General features: G+C 45.0%; 1 protein-coding gene across 1 annotated transcript in view; it reads left to right on the top strand.

The window, feature by feature from the left end:
* The window catches only part of MAGI1 (membrane associated guanylate kinase, WW and PDZ domain containing 1), a 664522-nt gene that overhangs the window by 622614 nt on the left and 21140 nt on the right, over positions 1-20768 (top strand). Inside the window, exons 15-18 of the mRNA XM_015419356.1 lie at positions 4326-4417; positions 6128-6320; positions 7527-7820; positions 19875-20078. Coding sequence (XP_015274842.1) covers positions 4326-4417; positions 6128-6320; positions 7527-7820; positions 19875-20078 — 783 coding nt within the window. The remainder of the gene's footprint in view (positions 1-4325; positions 4418-6127; positions 6321-7526; positions 7821-19874; positions 20079-20768) is intronic.

Raw genomic sequence — 20768 nt, 5'->3', positions numbered from 1 at the left:
TTCAGAAGCTTCAACCATTTCCCCCTTGATCTAGGAGAAACTCATTATAGCACAACCTGAGAACACATGGCCTAGAGTTCCTCCTTGTACCTTTTGGGCTCCTTTATCTAAGGTTTACCTGGATTGGTCAGAGTTAAGGGATAAATGCTGCCTTTGACATAGTTCAGGTACCAGAGCTGAGAAACAGCTTCATCACATGCTGACAGTCAAGGTTCCTAAAGCTCCAGCGTCTTGCTGCAAAGAAATCACTCTCATGATTCAGATACAAACATTCCTCTTCAAAGCAATTAACTGTCTGTTTCCTTTAATTATAAGGGCCAATACTTGAACACATATTTCTTTTACTTCCAAAATTCATATTGGCTCTCTTTGTGGAAGGAAATAAATAATCATTTCTGATCAGGAAAATACAAAATCTGTTAGTTTTTTAAAACAAAGAACAGAAGTTATAGACATCTGGTCTGCTGAAGAGTTGGTTCTAAATTTTACATCATTAATAAGTTTATACTGAAATATAACAGAACTAAAGTACTACCATTAGCAATATAAACTGAACCTGAATCATGGTTGCCAATCTCCAGGTGGTAGCTGGAGATCTCCTGGGATTACAAGTGATCAGTTCACCTGGAGAAAATGGCTGCCTTGGAAGGTAGACTCGATGGCATTATACCCCATTGAAGTCCCTCCCCTCCCCAAACTCTGCCCTCTTCATGATCCACCCCCCAAATCTCCAGGTATTAACCAACCCAGAGCTGGCAACCCTAACCTGAATTCTTCCTCTGATATTATTTAATAGGAACAATTAATTCTGTGTTTAAAAATGAACAACATAATCTGAAACATCTTTGTTAATTTCATTTGATTATTAGAGCTGTTGTGCATTGAACAATGGTTGTGGACATCTTTGCCTGGCGACTGGAGGCAACTAGTTTCTTTATTAGGTTATTTGAATTGGATTGGCTCTTGACTTTCAACCCTGTCCCCAAACTTACATTATACGCTACACTCGAGTTCACTCCTGTAATTATCTCGGGGTATTTTTATTTCCACATTACATTGAGGTCACCCCGGTTTCGCCCCACACTTGTCCCGGGATACACGGATGCTGTTATAACCAGGGATAAATGCAAGGTATTGTGTCACGAGTTGAACTCTGATAAAACCAGGGATGAGATCCAAGTGTGGAAAGGACCTAAGTCACTTTTCCCTAGGAAATTAAGGCAGTATTGTCAGCCAAGCCTATCTTACATGTTATTACAAAAATAAATTAAAATAATAAAACATGTATGCTGAAAAAAACTGAATATTCCATTAAAAATATTCCACTTTAAAAATGCATGCTGTTGAATTTAGCTGAACTGTGAAGCCTTGCAGGAGAAAGGATTCATGCAATCATTTTCGGTTGCACAGTGATTTTTTATTTGCAGCTATCATGTGGTAGGCACCTACATCTATTCTGTCTTGTGAATGGTTTGAAGCTCTACGGAAAAAGAAAAACTGGGCTGCACCCAGCAATGGGCCAACAGAACAATAGAAGAAATGCCAAGTGATAGATAACGGATTTATTATAGAGTCCCTACATATTTCACTGTGCAGGATTCATCAGGGGGAATCAGAACATTCACCTAGTGCTGTCCACAGCAATTACATTGTCCCCCCCCACCCCCTGTTATGGAGAAGACCGTATGAATGAGTCATAAGGGAATTAGATAAGCATATGGAGCAGAGGTCCGTCAGTGGCTATTAGCCACAAGGTATAGATAGGGACTCTGGGGCAAGTGATGCTCTGTCATCTTGGTGCTTGGGGGGGGTCAACAGTGGGAGGGCTTCTAATGTCCTGGCCCCACTGGTGGACCTCCTGATGGCACTGGTATTTCTGGCCACTGTGTGACTCAGAGTGTTGGACTGGATGGGCCTTTGGCCTGATCCAACATTGGCATAAAAAACAAAACAAAACACCATCTTAAAAGGTGGTTCCTTATCACCAAAGGTTTTGTTAGCTATGAGGGGGCATCTCCCTCTTCAGCCATTTCTCAGGTGGGGAGCTACAAACAAACAATGGCTTAAAGTGTTTTCCATTCAGAGAGTATGATCAGCAAGCCCTGCCTTCGGTCTTAATTCGCTCTCCATCATGGTTCTATAGCTAGATATGATTGGCTAATGGCTACATGGCATCATTACTTTTGTTGCATCATCCCTGATTGGCTAGGATTGGTTAGGCAAAGGGAAAGCCAGGAAGAAGGAAAATGGTGCCAAAATAGCAGCACCAGCAGAGAGGAAGTCACAGCTGCAGAAAAAGAAGGGTTCTTGAAGGGAACATTTCAGCCTCCCCCCTCCACATTCCTTTTTTACTCTAAAAATGACCACAGCCAAATAGTGAGTGTAGCAGAACAGCTATTTAGAGTTCATATGGTGACCACGGTATGGCAGGCACAACAAAAAGAGTGAGGGTTTGGTGAGGGTTTATAATCTCCTTTAGATTGCCAAAATAAGGGCAAGGGGCATGTGGGGCGTGGAGAGAGTAAGCACCACCAGGCATGAACCTATCTAGGAGCCATGGATACAAACTTAGATGTGTAAAAGAGAGACTTTCCTAGTCCTGTTCTATTAGACTAACAGTACTATCCTATACAGAAGTACTCCAGTCTATGCCCATTGAAATCAGTGGATTTAGACTGAAGTAACTCTGCATAGGACTGCTCTGTTAGACACAAGAGGTTTTCCGATAGGTTGTGCCCTATCGCTCCAGCTATTTATAGCATTGTCAGCAGAAATGATGCTGACAATAAGAAATGATGCTCTGCAGATGTTAATTAGTACAGCAGTCGTTTCAGCAGAGAGCCCTTTGATTTGTTCTCTCCCCCCCCCCCAATCTTATGAAAAGAAAATCAACTGTGCTATGTGGCTGATGGAGTTATGCTCTCTTATAGACCCTCATTTGCCTAATGACCCCCCCAAAAATGTTTTATTTACTCATCATTTCTAGTAAGGGTGTTTTAGTGCTGATGCTAACACTGATGGAATTATAATACTGTGGCAAACAGTTGATTCACAGTCGGTCGCCACACCTAAAAAGAAAAACCCCATGACTAGTATCAAATTACTGTGAATCTGTAAGGTTAACCGCCAGATCTTGAAAGGCATTTCAGTATTTCTAGGCAGCAAGCCTCATTTCAAGATCTTACGCAGTCCAATAAAACACCCCCTGCAGATGGGTCTAGTTGCACCAAGTGATATTGGAGGGGGGAGGATTCAAATTACTGCTAAGAGGCGACGGCAAAGCCGCAGATCCCAGAGATTAACAAGAGTTGTCACGATTTCCTTGCTCAGAATTCTGCTTTTCCCCAGTGGATACTGTTCACCTCCTTTCCACATTTGCATCTCGCTCTCTCTTTTGCAGAGGCATGAGTGGGCTGTTTCTTTATTTTTAGGTTTCCCCCCTCCTCTGCCATAACCTGAAGATTTATTCTTCCTCTGCTGCTTTTCCTAGACAGGTAAACACATCTGTGGGAGACGCCGAGGCCTTTCACAGTTGTGGAAACGTATCAGAAGCATAGGAGTGCCTTGGTGTTGCAGCATTTGCACACACCCCTCCCCTCTCATGCACGCCTGCATGCACGCACACAAACTCAGGTTGTTGCTCTTTGCAGGCATATTTTCTTGCTGATTACAAGTATGGCTTAATCAGTAGCAGAGGGAGAAGAAGAGAGAGGCCAGGGACTGCAGCCCCCTGAACCAACAAGCCTGGACCAGCATGGACTGACTCACTGGCACACCCAAGGTGTGAGGAATGGGATGGGCATTGGATGCCCATCCATGTCCCTTTAAAACAGCAGCCATGCAGCGTGCTGTGCCCCTAGCACATTTCTGTTTGAGAAATAAATCTCTCTGAAACTGCTTGTGCCTTCTTCCAAAATTCACTCAGGCATTATCTCTCTGACATGACCTTTTCCCGGTATCTTGAGGAAATAAGGGAAAGGCCCAGTGAACGGCAAAGTGGAATATGGAACGACCTCTGTGGGTTACCTGGCATGTATTGCATCTCTGATACAATACACAGAGATCAACTACAGTCGGCCTGGGATTGTGTCTTCTGGAATCTTATCAGTAGCTGTGCCGTTTTAAGTTCCATGGAATTAATAGTTACACATTTTGTGGACTGAATAATCAACTTCCATTCAGTACAGACAGATCACCAGGGTAAAATGGGTTTTCATAGAGCATATCCTAAGTGCGTTCTGTCATTTCAAGAGCAACACACACACACACACAAAAATGGGGTGTCCAGCCATTGTTAAAAATTAACTATTCCTGTTTCATTGCAGTTCCAGATTATCAAGAGCAGGATATCTTTCTGTGGAGAAAGGAAACTGGGTTTGGATTCAGGATTCTTGGCGGCAATGAACCTGGGGAACCTGTGAGTGTTTCTGAAATCTCCAACCAGTTTTACAGTTTTATCTGTTTCCCTGGCTTGAACCTCATGACTGTGCTAGCAAAAAATAAAATTAATCGGAACCAGTGCTCAGCTATGCTTTAAGTGTTGATCCGAGTTCATGGGGAGAGAGGACCATGTCTACCAGCTGAGCCCCTTGAGCTGTTTTACCGCAGCGGCTGACCAGAACATTAAACAGATGTTAGCCACTCTGGGCTGCTGCTGATCTAGGTCACACTCAAGCCAGGGCTTCTGATCTCATTACCAGTCCCCTGAGCTGTCTAGCTGTATAAACACAGACTCATTCAGCAGAACTCTGTGGCTCAAATACGTGAAACAAAGGAGGAGGAAGGATGGCACGGAATCTAATCAGACTAAAACTCTCCATTAATAATATCAGATTGGCCAGTTGGAAGGAGAATCTTTAACTATTCAGGGGGCAGAATTCTAGAAATGCCTGCCCTCATCAGGGGTGTATTCTTTAGAGAACGTTGCTCTGAAACCTAGGTGAATGGACGAAGATGACCCATACTGAGTCTGGCCCGGTATTACCTACTTGGACTGGCACTTGCTCTCCAAGAGAGGCCTTTTCCAGCCCTGCATCTTTAACTGGAAATGCCAGGGATTGGATTTAGGATGTCCCACATGCTAACATACGCTGTACCACTGACAATTTATGTGCTCTCCATACACCTCATTCCACAAGGGTACAGACCGTGCCAATTTTGCATTCAGCGTATCACTTAACCATTTCATTAGGTTAGATTCCCTCTGCTCATGCAGACTAGGATTCAACCTACTGTTTTAATTCTGTAATTTGTCATTGATAGGGTCGGTACCGAGTAGCACTCAGTCCAAAAGCTTTACAGTGAACTGGAGGTTCTAGCCTCGAGGTATTTCTGGGGATGTAGCCAGATTATAGCCGACACTTCTCTGTGCTACTGCTGGGGCTGGTGTCGGCTCAGCCTGCACTGTGTAATACAACACTGTGCCTCACCTGGGCGATACTTCCACACGTAAGAAATGAAGACAAAATGTGTGATGCACGACAGGGACCTAGGGTCCCTCCTGGTGTGCAGGTGGCCTTAGAGGAATTTTAAATTCCTAGATGTGAAGGCATCAACACCCCTTGTGGAGTAACCATCACTGTGAGCATGGCAGGCAGGCAGAGGTGCTTGGTTCGTGTACAGAGGCCTCCTCTAGGTTCTGGTATATGCCAGTGATCATCTACCCCTACCGCTCCCTAAAGGACTGGTAGGGCCCTCTCCCAGTATGCAGGAATATACGTGAACTCTGATGCTGTGGTTGGGATGGACATACAAAGGACTTAGAGAATGTGTTGGAGCAATTCATTTTTTTTTTCCTTTTCAATTGGGGGGAGTCCAACTGTCTGGGATAGTAAAGATACTTTAGCACTGCCTGTGAAGCTGGCTGGTTCTTTGGAGCCTTTCCTTAACGGTGTGCAGCTCAGGTCAACAGTGGCTGGCTTCTCTGTTTGCTAAACCTCTGTTTGCTGCTTTGGATGCAGCTGGCACCACCCCGCTGTGCTAATTGCTGTACAAGCACCACCAATCTGTATTACATGGTCTAGTTGGTTAAAAGATGTCTGAGAGTAAAGGATCCTGCTTTGGTAACTGTGGATTAGGTGAGACTGCTCAATGCCTCTGATCTCAGACACATGCATATTTTCCACAGATTTACATTGGTCACATCGTGCCACTGGGTGCTGCAGATGCTGATGGTCGCCTACGATCAGGGGACGAATTGATCTGTGTGGATGGGACTCCCGTGGTCGGGAAGTCGCATCAACTTGTAGTCCAGCTTATGCAACAGGCAGCCAAGCAAGGCCATGTCAATTTAACCGTCAGGCGCAAAGTGGTGTACACAGGTAGGCTGCCATGTGATTGTGCAGGTGTTTTATTTTTACTCTGGATGAAAGTGAACTACTTTCTGAAGATCAAAAGCCTGAGTTGTGGCAAAAAATAGCAATGCACAGGGTTTTGTGTTTCATCTTCAGCGCTTGTTGCTGAGGCTGCCCAGACTTGGCATAAATATAGACTGAATGCTATCGGCTTATGATTTTGACTGTTAATACTCAGTGGGACCTGTTGCTGCTTTTTCAGGGACATGATCGTTTCTTCATTATAATTGAATGTGCAGTTTTTAAAATATTTTAAACATATTTTTGCAATGGCGCCAATCTACAGGGAAATGGTCTCTGGGTATTTCGCGGGAGTTACCTTTGGCTATTTACTGTACTATTGGCGAGGACAGCATAGTAGTACCCAGAAATAATTCATTTATTTATACTGCACTTTTCTGCCCATGGGAGACCTGAAGTAGCTTACAACGTCATTCTCCCCTCCTCCGTTAGATCCTCACAACAACAACCCTGTGAGGCAAGTAGGGATGAGAGAGACTGGCTTACCCAAAGTCACCAGCGGGTTTCCCTGGCAGAATGGAGATTGAAAGCTTAGTCTCCCAGATCCTGGTCTGATGGAGGGATCTTTGATTCTCGAAAGCTCATACCCCTGAAACTCTTGTTGGGCTCTAAAGGGCTATTGGAGTTGAACACCTAGCTGTCCTACTGCAGATCAACAGGGCTGCCCTCTGAAACAGATCTTGGTCCAGCATTCTAACTACAACGCCATGCTGGTTCTCTTATTTTTACTGAAATTATATTTAATACCGAAGGTTCTGCATCCTGAAAACATCTGACTCACTGTGCAGAATGTGGAGTTCCACATTCTGTTTCCCGCGGAGGCCTGGAAACGTTGATATTAAAAGTCTATATAAATCCACGTGGAACCACCAAAATAAACCATCAGGAAAACTGAAGCAGTTGTAAAGCATTGTGTCTCTGAGAATGTCTTCCTGAACAGATAGGTCTTGGATTAAGGGCCAGTTTTGGGTTTGGGGCTCTGGTCACCCAGTGCCCCCACCGAGAGCAAGCACAAGATGCTAATTTGTGTCAGTTGACCCAGATACAGAAACTGAGTAACTTGGCGATCTTGAGTTCTTTCTGAAGTCACTTTGTGAAAAGCACAGTCTCTTGTAAAGACTGTTGACTTAGAATTGCATCTTTCTTAAATAGTTCCAAAAGCAGAGAACGAGGTGCCATCTCCAGCCTCATCGCATCACAGCAGCAACCAGCCTGCTTCTCTGACAGAGGAGAAGCGGACTCCACAGGGAAGCCAGAACTCCCTCAATACTGTCAGTTCAGGCAGTGGCAGCACCAGTGGAATCGGAAGTGGAGGAGGTGGTGGGAGCGGAGTGGTCAGCACGGTGGTGCAGCCCTACGATGTGGAAATTCGCCGGGGAGAGAATGAAGGCTTCGGCTTTGTCATTGTGTCTTCGGTTAGTCGGCCAGAAGCTGGAACAACTTTTGGTAAGTCCCAATTTATTTATTTATTTAAGAATCGGAGGACTTCTGTAGCTTTGTCTCTTTGGGCCAAGCAATGTTTGATCCTCATAAGTGCTTTTGTGTTTCAGAAAAGTATTACCTAATTTACCACACTACTGTAGGTATCTTGTTTAACTAAGGCTGGGGAAATGCTGTGGCTTAAATCGGGAGATGCCTCGATTAATTAGGTGGGATTTCCTGATGTTTGTCCACAGTTTTGATCACTCACAAGTAATCTCATTAACACTCCATGTATGACCAACAGGAGAATTTAACTCCCCCCTTGGTTTTTCAGGACAGTTTTTACAAGAAAAAAAAACCCAGGTGAGGTGTCACTGTTACAATGAGAAAAGCCAATGCCCAAATAGTAGTTAACAGTTCATCAGTGTGCCCTGTTCTCATTAAGAACATAAGAAGAGAACATAAGAACAGCCTTGCTGGATCAGACCAATGGTCCATCTAGTCAAGCATCCTGTCTCACACAGTGGCCAGCCAGTTCCTCTGGAGGGCCAACAACAGGGCAAAGAGGCCTGATGTCACCTCCTGGCTCTGGGATTCAGAGGATTAATTAATATAATTGCAAAATCAGGCTTTGGACGGGTGTTAACCTCCAGGGTCTTGGTTGAAACCAGTGTTCCCTCTAAGCTGAATTAGTGTGAGTTAGCTCACAGTTTTTTCACCTCCAGCTCACAGATTTTTGTCTCAGCTCAGGGAGGACGGCTCCAGAGCAAACTGATTTATGCAGTAGCCAAATCGCTTGCTCACAATTTTATTGCCAGTAGCTCACAAAGCAGAATTTTTGCTCACAAGACTCCACAGCTTAGAGGGAACATTGGTTGAAACCTAAACCAGAGGGTTTGAAACAAATATGCAGACTGACATTTTGAACTCTGAATAGATGGGCTAATGGCTACAGCAGCAAAGACTGTCACTCACTGAGCCTTTCCCCAGGGGCAGAGCCATTGTGTGCCTGTGTATAAGCAAGTGGCCTTCTGTAGCAGATGGCAACTGCGGGAGTAGCCGAGGAGATACCTTAGAAACACTGGTGCTGAACGGGGGGAATGACTTACCTTCAAACATATTCAAAGCTTCAAAAGTCTGAAATCATGTTAATAACCTGGTTGGAGCCATGTTAAAATAACCTGTTGTTTTTTTAAATTAAACAATCAGTGAAATTACACAGGTGAATAACTCATCTGTCCCATTAAAGCTTAAAAGCCCATTTTAAAGGCAGGTGGATTTTGCTGCCCCTGTAGAATCCAGTCACTGCACTTGCCTTCTTTATTTCTTTAAGAAGGTTTTTCTGCTCTCAGACTAGCCCGATAGTGGAAGCTAAGCAGGCTGGCCATGGTTAGTCACTTGAATGGGAGACCTCTTGATGTCTCTTGCCCCCGTGGATTTGCCATAAATCAGCTGCAAACTGACCGGCACTTTACACACCCAGGCTCATGTTGACATAGAAGTGAACCTCCAGATTGAAGGGGTCTCAGGATATATAAAGATTTAAAGGCTGAAGCCAGCACCTTGAACTGTTCTGGGAAGCCAACTGGTAGCTGGGCCAGCTGTTGTATGATTAGTTGCATGTGGTGGCAACACCCTGCCCCAGACACAAAGGCAAGGAGCTGTATTCTGCTCCAGTCCATTCCAGACTCTTAGGAGACACGCACATGCTTAGATGTTGAAAAAATGAGTGAATTGTTTGGTTCTTCAGTGACAGAGTTAACTCTGTCTCTGATACCTTTGTGACCCCTCCTCAATATCCGTAATGTCTAAAGCGTCATAAACCCTTGGAGTGTTTGGGAAGCACCATTTAGCTCAAGCTGTGTCAGCCAGTAGTAACACAGGGCAATTCCAGGCAAGGAAGGGCTCTTAGAGTTTCAGGGTATTTACTTGCATAAGCATTTCAAATGGCCAGCATCACATTTAAAAAGGTTCTTGCCCCACATGTTATAGTATTTGTGTACACTGTACTTAGCAGTGCCATGGAAATTGCTGGACTATATGTGGTGAGAGCATAGGGCACTTCTTCAAGAAGAGCCAGCAGCTCTGGCCACATGGCTTAGTATTTTGTCTGCGGCCTCATCCTGTATCTATCAAGTCTTAGTCTTGACCCTTGTACTGAAAGTTGTGGATGTGTCAAATGCATCAAGCCCTGTTGATTTGGGATTGGCCCTTCCAATATCAGAGGAGATGTGGTTCCAATCTTCAATCAACAATTGTAGGTTACTATACACTTATTTTTGTCTCGTCCCAATTATGCAAGCAAATCTGCTATAGCAAATAAGACCATGGCTACAGGAGGAAAAAGAAACAGGAGAGATTTTTAGCTCCACAGTTATTAAGAGTATCATGGTTTAAGTCTAAATCTGGATAAGCCTGTCCAAAACAATCACCGTGTTGCATTAGAGAGGGGCTTCAGTTCCTCTGAGTCTCTGATTTGAACTTGCTAAATCCAGGGCTTTTTTATCACAGGCTTTAAAATGTGATGTTACATTGAATCAGCAATGGGCATCTCATCTCCCAACTTCCTATTCACAACATAAATGTCTACAGCTGTGGATTATAACAGCAGTAATTTATAATTAGATTGTAAGAGGGGAAGAAAGGTGCACTTTCCCCCCTCTAAAATGATCCCCTTAGAACTGACGAGTGGTGAAATGCTGGTATCCCCTGGCAGTCCCCAGAGAAGAGAAAAGTGCAATTGGAACGAAGTACAATAGCAGTTTGATCCCAAAAGAGTCCCTCTCTGCCTTCCCACGATAGCTATTAAGAGGCCATCATTGCAGATAATGAAGCAAGGTACAATCATTAAGCCAGCCAAGGCCCACCAAATTGCTTGTGAATCTTTGGTACAAAAGACATAATAGGGAGAGAAAAATCCTGCCTTGGCAGTCCCCGGTTTCCAATCTGCATACTCCCCCCCCCCCCCCCACGCTTTAATGAAGTGTTGTGACATCCACGGGAATGGCCTCTTAAAGAAGAGTATTCTAATGGTTCTACCTGTCAAATCCTGTTTGAGTATAAGATGGCAAACGTGTTCATTTTTGAAAGAAGCTTCCGTGATGTACTGCTTGTGGCTAGAAAAATATGTGCTAGGTGAAAGCAAATACATGTTTTGACTTGGGGTTTTTTTCTCCTCCCTGCTCCCCATGAAAACTTCTCTTACCCCCACATACTGCATGAGACGCTTGCCCTTGGCTACACAATGCTTGCCTCGTACCATAGAGTTTCCCTTTATATTAGTTGTTATGTAGGTAGTCGTGTGGAGACGGGCTGCGCTAGTTCAAAATTGTGTTGGCCTGAATACTAAGGGAGGAGTCCTTCACTACACTGCTTACATTCAGAAGGAACTTAACCGATAAAACCGGTGTAAGCTGCATAACAGTCCATTCTTTCAGTCACTGCCTTCCAGTGATGTGTGGGCATTTCTTTATGTTGCCATTTTTTAACTCTTCCTTTGTTGTGATCTTTCTGGAACCACCACACACATACGTACGTCTAAAACTACTAATAAAAGTTATGGTAGAAGTGTATCTTGGGATAAATGGATTACTATTGTTTCCTACTTAGAATAATGCTGGAGTGATAATTATAACCATGTACCAAGTCATCAGATCGATTGTGGCAGCCTCTAGTTGCTGTTCTCTGGCCCCGGTCACACGAAAGGTTTTGGGCCGGGAGAGGGACGGATCGGGGGCGCAGCAAACGGGCGCGATCCCACCGCAACATCTGGGAAGTGTTGCGCACTCATCCCCGATCCGGCCCTTCCACCCGAAAAGCCGCAACAAAACTAAACCACCTACCGAGGTGGACCTTCCAGCACGGCCGCATCAAGCCCGGCTGTGGGATCGCCGGCATGTCCTTCTGCTGGCGCATCCCAGGGTCCTGGCTGAACTGCACATGCTCACACATGCGCAGTTCGGCAGCCTCCCTTTCCCCACCGTGGCTTCCCCTGGCATCTGATCGTGCCGGGAAGGGAATGCGCCGCGGCTCAGGGGATCAATGTGATCCCGCCGCGGCGTCTCTATTTTGGCTTCCAAAAGCCACACTTTGCCCGTAACTCTCCCCCCCCCCCCGTGTGGCAGGGACCTCTGTCTATCTTTGTGTCCCGACCTTCCACTAAGTATCTCAGGGTACCAGACATGGTGTGTCCCCAACATGTCAGCGGAATCACCCAAGGTCATTCAAGGCTGACTGAGGAGTTGAATCTGATTGGTCCCCAGTCCTAATCTACCTATGGCTTCACACCATATGGAAGTGTTGGGAAAACTAAGTAGGATCAATATATAACAAATTTGGGGAATGAAAAGGCAGAACTGAAGGCAAAATCTTGTTAGAAAGAGAATTTGGACCCTCACATCAGGTTCAGTTTGAACCTGGAGTTTGAGACCAAAGGATGGCTTAGAGACTAAAGCTGAGTGCCAGAGTTGAATCCAAACGACCCAGGCAAGAGTTATACCGGAGTAAAATAGCTGAAGAGATAGGTGAAGAGAGAAGCTCAGTCAGTGTCTTGAGCCAGATAAAATGCAGCCATAGCAGCTTGCAACATATTGAAATCTAGAAGTGAAAAACAGAGTGCTGTGGGCCTGTCCTGTTGAAGGCAATCCCCGTTTCCTTGGTCTATAAACAGCCATGCATGCAGGCTAGCTGGGGCTGGCCAATGGAGCCCATTAACTGTTATGATCCGTTTGGTATAGTTTATAAATTATGTCACACTTCTTAAATTAAAAATGTTACTTAAGAGAAAGGATTTTAAAAATAGATGCGTTAGAAAATGTAGAACAAAACTAAAAACAGTGCCTTCCCCAGACTGCGCTCACCCTGCTTTAAATAATTTAAAACCCTTATAATGACGATGTTCACTATATTGTAGTATTGGTAATGCCCTGACCTCGATAGCCCAGGCTAGCCCGACCTTGTCAGAAGCGAAGCAGTGTCAGCCCTGGCTGCTGTTTGGATGGGAGACCACCGAGAAATACCAGGGTCATGACGTGGAGGCAGGCAATGGCGAACCACCTGTGAATGTTTCTTGCCTTGACAACCCCACAGGGTTTGCTTGACAGCAAAAAAAGAAGAAGTATTATTAATAATAATACTTAGCATTTGTGTTTCTCTTTCAGTGTATGAAGGGTTTTACATAACCATAGAAATGGAAACAGCACCCCAGCAATATAGGCGTATTAGTATCCCCCTATCACTGATGGGGGCACTGAGACCTAGTGAGTCTGTGGCTGAGATGAAATATAAATCAAAAGTTTCTCAGATTATTGTTCAGTGTCTTAGCCATTGTGCTACACCATGTTATATCTGCAGGCTCTTACATATATTAGCTCTCTGTAGATTTTCTGTTCACATGAACTGGAGTCCACCCGTCGTGTGTGTGAGGAGTATGTTACACACGATTGCCAACTTCTATGACCTGGATAAAGCGTGCATTTTCCATCCAGGTACAGCTTCCATTCATGCAAGACAGAACTCTGATTCTCTGGTGGTCCAGGGTGGGGCAGTCTCCACATATGGGAAGTAGCTCCTCCCTGAAGGCAGGCAGAGTCACTGACGATTTAGATCCCATGGTGGAGGAGCTTCTCCCCAAGCTCCAAGTCTTCGCCCTGCCTGCAGGGCAGTAAGGGGTTGGCGGCTGATCTCCATTTAGAGCTCAGCGATCCCGGTTCCAACAGCTTCTCTTTTTGTCTCTCGTCTTTTCTTTTTATTTCTGTGTTCTCCCCCCCCCCCCTTCTGGCTTGGGGCAGTGGAGCTTGAGGTCATAGAGGTAAATGGCTTCAAGCTGTCCCGGTGGGTTTTCACTACTCTGCAAACCCTCCAATGATCCTCCTCATGAGTAGAGGAGATCATTTTCCAGGAAGCCACCTTTCCACAGCGTGACCATTGGGGGAGATTTCCTGAGAGGGATCCAACCCCCCCCCCCAGTCCTTCATTGCTTAGAGTGGAATGGACAGCTTCAGGCCAGGAACTTCCCCAGTCACTCCAGAGGCCCATGGAGTGTTTGTGGCTGCCTCACTGGGAGTTTTCTTCCTTCTCCCTCAGCGGCTATAAGGCTCCTCGCGCGCACCCAATTACCTTGTGGTGAGGCAGCCTTCGGGATTCTTCTAGCTCCCACAACAGGGTAAGATGATGCTCACCCTCTAGCTCTGGCTCTAGGAAGGGAGGAAAGCAGGTCTCCTTATTCTCCCCCTTGCTCTAAGTGGCGTAAAGAGGTTCCATCTGTGATTATGCCTCCAGGGACCGTAGTCCTCTAATGGGCCAGGTTTCCGATGACTCCTCAGAGTTTTCTTCCACTAGGGAAGTGGGAGAACTTTCAGAGGAGGAACTGGTGTTCTGCTTGGAGTCACGAAAGGAATGGAAGCACTTCTTGGGATTACCTGCCTTATTTTGCATGGGAAGAGCCTTCTTTTTGTCCTTATCCTCTATCAGGTACTTATCCATGCCATCCCCCAAAAGAGTAATAACCTTAAAAGGGATGCTAACCACTCGATTTTGGGTGGCTGGGTCAACTTCCCAGTTACACAGCCAGGTGGAGTGCCTGGCAGTGACACCGGATGCTATAGCTTTGGCTGACCGCTGAATTTCATCTAAGGATGCATCCACAGAGAAGGCTGCTGCTAGAGTGATCTTCTTAAGTTCATCCTTCAACTCTTTTGAGATGTCTTTGTCAGCTGCGAAGAAATCTGAGGCCCAGTAGTAAACTGACCTAGAGAAGAAGGGGTTCACCATGGAGGCCCTGAAGGCAGCTGAAGACGCCTCTAAGTCCTTACAAAGGGATTGGTCTATTCTTCTATCACATGGGTCCCTAGGGAGGCCATCCAATTCTTTTGAAATGACCGAGGTGGAACACAGGCTGACAACTAGGGCATCCACTACTGGGAGTAGTGCATAGTAACTTAGGAAAAATCTTAGGAAAGATCTCCTGTTGGAAAAGACAAGTCTGCATTGTAGTAACTAATGGTTTTCCACCATCTGTCTTCTAAGAGTTGCTGGCAGCCCAAGCCTCCTGGGACCGCTAACCACTCCTTTCACAGACCAGCCAATCAGGCCTCTCAGGGTACAAGGAAGAGCTCTTCTGCATGACTCTTCCAGCTGTCCAGCCCCGCCAAACATTGGAGTTTGTCTTCAACTTTTTGCAGATTGCTGGAGGTTATTAGTGAGTGATTGGTGGATTCTGGACACAGTCTCACATGCCTACTCTCTGGAAGTGCAAACCTTTCCCCACAGCAGATTCATACAAGTGTTGGGACACAAAGAAACACAGGCTGCTTCTTCAGGCGATCAACATCTGCTGGATATTGGCTCCATAGAGCTGGTTCCAGAGAACTAGAGATCTTCAGGGGTCTATTTAATCTTCTTCATTGTTCCAAATAAGAATGAGGATGTGATGGCCATTCTGGACTTGAAATGACTGAATTGCCAGATAAAGAAGTGGAAGTTCTGGATGGAAACTCTCAGGTTGATAATCTCTGCTATTCAGGAAAAGGACTTCTTAGCTTCAATAGATCTATCAGAGACATATTTTCATACACTGATTTGGGACACTCACTGGAGATTCCTCCATTATGCCTACAGAGGAAGACACTTCCAATATTGGGCTCTTCCGTTTACTCTCAAGACCGATCCGAGAGTATTCACAAAGGTGCTGGTTTCCCTGGTAGCTGTCCTCAGAACCCAGGGCATTTCATTTTTTTCCTTATTTGGATGACATTCTTATCGAGTCTCCCTTGTTCCAGCAGGGAGCATCCAATGTGGAGAAGACCCTCGCCTGTCTGCATGCTTTGTCATGAACAGGGAGGAGAACTGCCTCATATCCACACAGCGGGTACTTCCTCTGGGGGTCAGGACCAGGTCTTCCTGTCTCAAGAGAGGAAAGAGAAAATCCTTTCCCTGCTGAGGGGGTATCCTGCAACAGTCTCGCTTGGAAGTCATGCTTCTGGGGAGATTCCTGGGGATGCTCATTTCTTGTTAGGATGTTGTCCCTTGGACAAAGTTCTATGCTCGCCCTCTCCAAAGGTTTCTTCTTCCCTTCCAAGATGAGATAGCTCACAAAAGACGCAAGATCATCCAACTTCCAAGCAATCTCCTTCAGGAATTACAGTGGTGGCTGCACCCATCCAGACTCCTAGAGGGGTCCCCTCTCAGAGATCCGAGCATGTCTCAGCTAACCACAGATGCCAGCCTCCTAGGATGGGGAGCCCACTCTCATGGCAGGATGGCACAAGGCCTCTGGTCTCAGGAGGATACATGGTGGAGCATCAACTTTCTGGAGCTCAGGATGAAAAGGTTGGGTCTTTTAGCCTTCCAGGATCTTCTAGTCAGGAAGGACATCCTTGTTCGTACAGACAATACGACTGCCAAGTTCTACATCAGTCTCCAGGGAGGCATGAGATGCAGCTGTCTTCATGCGGAAGTGACACTGATACTGCGTTGGGTGGAAACATGTCTCAAGCCGATCAAAGTGGTACATGTAGTTGGTACATCCAACTTCATGGTGGACTGGCTCTCTGAACCAGGCAGAGTGAATGCTGAACAAGGAAATCTTCTGCCTGGTCAGCCACAGATTTGGCACTATAGAGGCGGATCTCTTTGCATCAGAGCTCAATCATCAGGTGCCCAGATTCACTACAAGGACGAGATGCCCCAGGGAATAGGCATAGCTGCTCTAACTGTATTATTATTATTATTATTATTATTAGTAGTAGTAGTAGTAGTAGTAGTAGTAGTAGTACCCTGCCCTCCCCGCGAGCAGGCTCAGGGCGGCTGTACAAGTCCCCTCCCATTCAGCTAATTCAAAGACTGACTCAGAGGATCATAGGCCTGTGGCCTGGCTGAAGTATTCTGCTCAGCCTTAAGGTCTTGGATTTTTTTTCTACAAGGCACCCTGTAGGGTCCCCTATTCACTCTTTGGTCTTGTCTGTTCTTTGCTATAATTATATGGGTTGATATCCCTTTGTTTGGCTGTTGGGTGGTGTTTTTTTTTTGGGGGGGTGTTGACCTGTTTGTTAAACTCGTGGTTAAGAGTTGGAATGCTTTGGAACCAGGCTAGGACCATGGGGAGAAGCTCCTCCCCCATGGGATCTAAACCACAGTGACCCTGCCTCTCTCTGGGGATGAGCTACTTCCCATATGTGGAGGCTCCCCACCCTGGACCACCAAGAAGGGAGGTTCACGGTAAGTGAAACAAACCTTCCATTCATGAGAATGGAAACTGTATTTGCATAGAAAATCCTGGCATTGCCTAGTGCACACAAGACAGCAGCTGTGCAAATCTAGTGCATAGCAGAGATACGCAAGCTCCCAATATGCACCACTAGTGGGCTCCCAGTTTGTGTGAACTGAGTTTAACATCTACAAAACGCTGTTCATTTTTAGGTACATGTTGTCTATTTATGGCCGACACATATTGCATAATGGTCCCATATTTGACCCATGATATTTGCTCACTATTACAATGTCCCCATATTTTGAATTTGTTCTGCAAAGCTGGAAGTTTACTTATTTTTCCAGTGTTGGGATGTCAAAATGTGAGCATTGAGTAACATAACTGAAGCATTGTCCTATAAGTATACAAGTTGTCAAGAAGTTTAATGAAAATCTTGGTATATTTTAAAAAAATGTTATGAGCTTATATCCCAAAAAAGGCCAACCATGCCACAAGGCATGGGGATATGTTCCTATTTCTCAAATGTGCTTCCAGCATGGATTGGGATTTTGTGTGTAGATATGCTGAGTTCTGTTGTGAGATACCAGAAAGAAAAAATTCTAAAATACCGTATTTTTCGGACCATAAGACGCACCTAGTTTTTAGAGAAGGAAAACAGGGAAAAAATATTCTGAACCCTGGGGCTCAGTATTCGGTCCATAAGACGCACACACTTTTCCCCTCACTTTTTTTGGAAAAAAAAGTGAGTCTTATGGTCCAAAAAATACGGTAGCTTTCTCATAAATTTACTGTGTAAGGCCTTTTAAATTCCCTTTTGTCACATTGGTTCCCTGTTTTAACTAATTCTCATAATCCCTCATTTGTCACAATTTTGCAATTCCCTTTCAGTGCATGCCATATAGTTTCAGTGGCAAAGTGTGACATTATATAGCCTCTAAGAAATGAGACACTTTGGGCCCTCACCTTGGCTGCAGCATCATTGGGAATCCCTCAGTGTTTCTCTGGATTGCTGAGTTCAGTATCCATGAAGGTACTGGAAAGAGATAAGGGAATTTAAGATGATAATAAAATAAGATATAACAGCATGCTCCAGGGTCATTGTGAGAATGAATGCAGCCAGGGACATAAGCCAGTCAATGCTGAATGCTTTTATAGCCTATGGATTTCAGTTGGCGTTAAGCACACTATAAGGATTGATGGGCCTTAGAATGGACTTAAATTCGGCCACATTGTGCCTAAAGACTGAAAAAGAAGATCACTTGCTATGATCACCATACAGTTTAGGATCCTGAACATGGCCCATTGTCAGGAGATACAATCGCCATCACCTAGACATTGAATGTCAAGTAGCTGCCATGCTTGTGTCCATTTTTGATCAATTACATAAGAACATAAGAGACGCCAATGTTGGATCAGGCCAAAGGCCCATCGAGTCCAACACTCTGTGTCACAGAGTGGCCAGAAATACCAGTGCCATCAGGAGGTCCACCAGTGGGGCCAGGACATCAGAAGCCCTCCCACTGTTGACCCCCCCCCAAGCACCAAGAAGACAGAGCATCGCTTGCCCCAGAGCCCCTAGCTATGCCTTGTGGCTAATAGCCACTGATGGACCTCTGCTCCATATGCTTATCTAATTCCCTTTTGAAGCCGTCCATGCTTGTAGCCGCCACCACTTCCTGTGGCAGTGAATTCCATGTGTTAATCCCTCTTTGGGTGAAGAAGTACTTCCTTTTATCCGTTCTAACCCGACCGCTCTGCAGTTTCATGGAGTGCCCACGAGTTCTTGTATTGTGAGAAAGGGAGAAAAGTACCTCTTTCTCTACCTAATTGCTCCTGTTTTGTTGCAGCAAAGAAATAAAGAATTCATTGGATTAAGTAGTAGTGATGATGGCAGGAGAGAGAGTGCATTGATCCTAGATCACCAGTTCCTTCCTTGTCTTGAGTTCTAATGTGGAAATCAATTTCAAGGAAGCCAGTGGGATTTACGAATAAATGAATCTAAACAGATTCACGATGCAATCCTAAATGCACTTGGTTGTAAGTCTGCTTACCAGGGTACAGTCAGGGTGCTAGATAGAGCTTAGTTAGGTTTGAGAGGCTTGAGCTATTTGGGGCCCATTTGTCTTTTTGGGCTGGAGATCACAAACAGGGAAGAGTTATCAAATGGCTCCAAGGTGAGCAGTCCTGGAAAACCACACGTTCTAGTTCTATTCCTTTAGTGGCTCTGCTCCATGTCTCAGATAGTTCCTTTGTTCTTTGTAGGGGGAAAACCCAGTTCCTTATCACTTTTACCCATAGTGTGTTCATTAATAGAATGGATCACTATGGATTTAGGGGAAAAAACTATACTCTTATTCCTTAGTAGGAATAGAATTCTTTCATATTGGAGAAAGAACAAAACATTGGCAGAAGCTTAAAACTACTGGCTAAGAAGTTATTATAAATGAAAGAAAGTAAAAAGAGGGTTGCGTTCCCTTCTAGTGGTTTCAAGTTTGCAGTGAAAATCTTGTCTGGCTTTATTTTGGGGACTGCTGAGCATAGCTGCAGCCTATTCATGCGATTCTCAGCCAAATTAACAAGAGGGAATTTGTGACTGTGCAGATGGATTACTAAATGAGCCATAGAGAATAACCGGGTTGCGAGTTCTAATTTGTGCTCGCCAAGTCAATTGCCAATGTTTTGAACACTGGCAGCAAAGCTATCCTTTAATAACTTTTGCTTGATGCATTAATTAATTAACCCTTAACCTTCTCTTTCCCTTTTCAACCCTTTTTTTCCTTTCCCCTTCACCATGTTCCCAACGTTTATAAACAATTTTAAAAAATGCACACGCGCAAAAAAATTATATATTCGCAATATCAATAAAAAAGCAGGCAATGCATGTGTGGCCATGCCTCACAAAATAGGTCGGATTATTGAGGGAAGCCCAGCAGACCGCTGCGGGAAGCTGAAAGTGGGGGACCGGATATTGGCTGTTAACGGATGCTCCATCACCAACAAATCACATTCGGACATCGTCAACCTAATTAAAGAAGCCGGGAATACAGTTACTCTGCGCATTATTCCAGGGGATGGTAAAGTATACGTTCTGTCTATTTCTCCCAAATGATGATTGCTTTTGGAATGGTCCTTTTGAGTTGCTCGGAGCTGCTCACTCTTACAAGTACTGGCTTCTGAGAAGTACAAAAGCATTGGGCATATTGTGAAGGAAACTCCTCTGTTAACATTCAGCCTTCTTACTATGTTTTGCTTCTCTGTAGCTCTATCAGTGCTCACGTGGGGATGAGGGGAGAGATGCTACTGGCTCAGAGGAAAGTAGACTCTGTTCCCACAAGATAGTGGCTGCACGAGCCGAGAAACTGAAGGCCAGTCACCAAGCTAGTTTCACAGAATGACTGCTGTGTGCTCAGATTAGTGCTTTGTACTTGTGTGTTCAGAATAGAGTCGATTCAGAGCCTGGCACTCCCACCTTCTATCTCTTCCTTTACAGTTCTCCTGTCTATGTTCCCTTAAGTGCCTGCAAGACATATGGGTTCTGCTTTTCAGAGAGTTGCCAGGCAGAGTTCAATCTGATGATTTAGCTTTTAGGGGCATCTGCCACCAAAGGTGCACAACGGGAGGTGCAGGATTTGGGTTTGAATGCTGTGTCATTAAAGCGCTGGTACACTGCAGTCATACGATGCTGCAAAAGCACCATCAATTACACCAGTGCCCTGGATATGACATATGTTTTGCGTCTAGTGCACATTGGAGTATAGCTCCAG

Source organism: Gekko japonicus, unplaced genomic scaffold (assembly GCF_001447785.1).
Source record: "Gekko japonicus isolate JY-2015 unplaced genomic scaffold, Gekko_japonicus_V1.1 scaffold307, whole genome shotgun sequence".
In the NCBI taxonomy this organism is placed as follows: domain Eukaryota; kingdom Metazoa; phylum Chordata; class Lepidosauria; order Squamata; family Gekkonidae; genus Gekko; species Gekko japonicus.
This window is presented reverse-complemented; position numbering and strand designations above follow the sequence as displayed.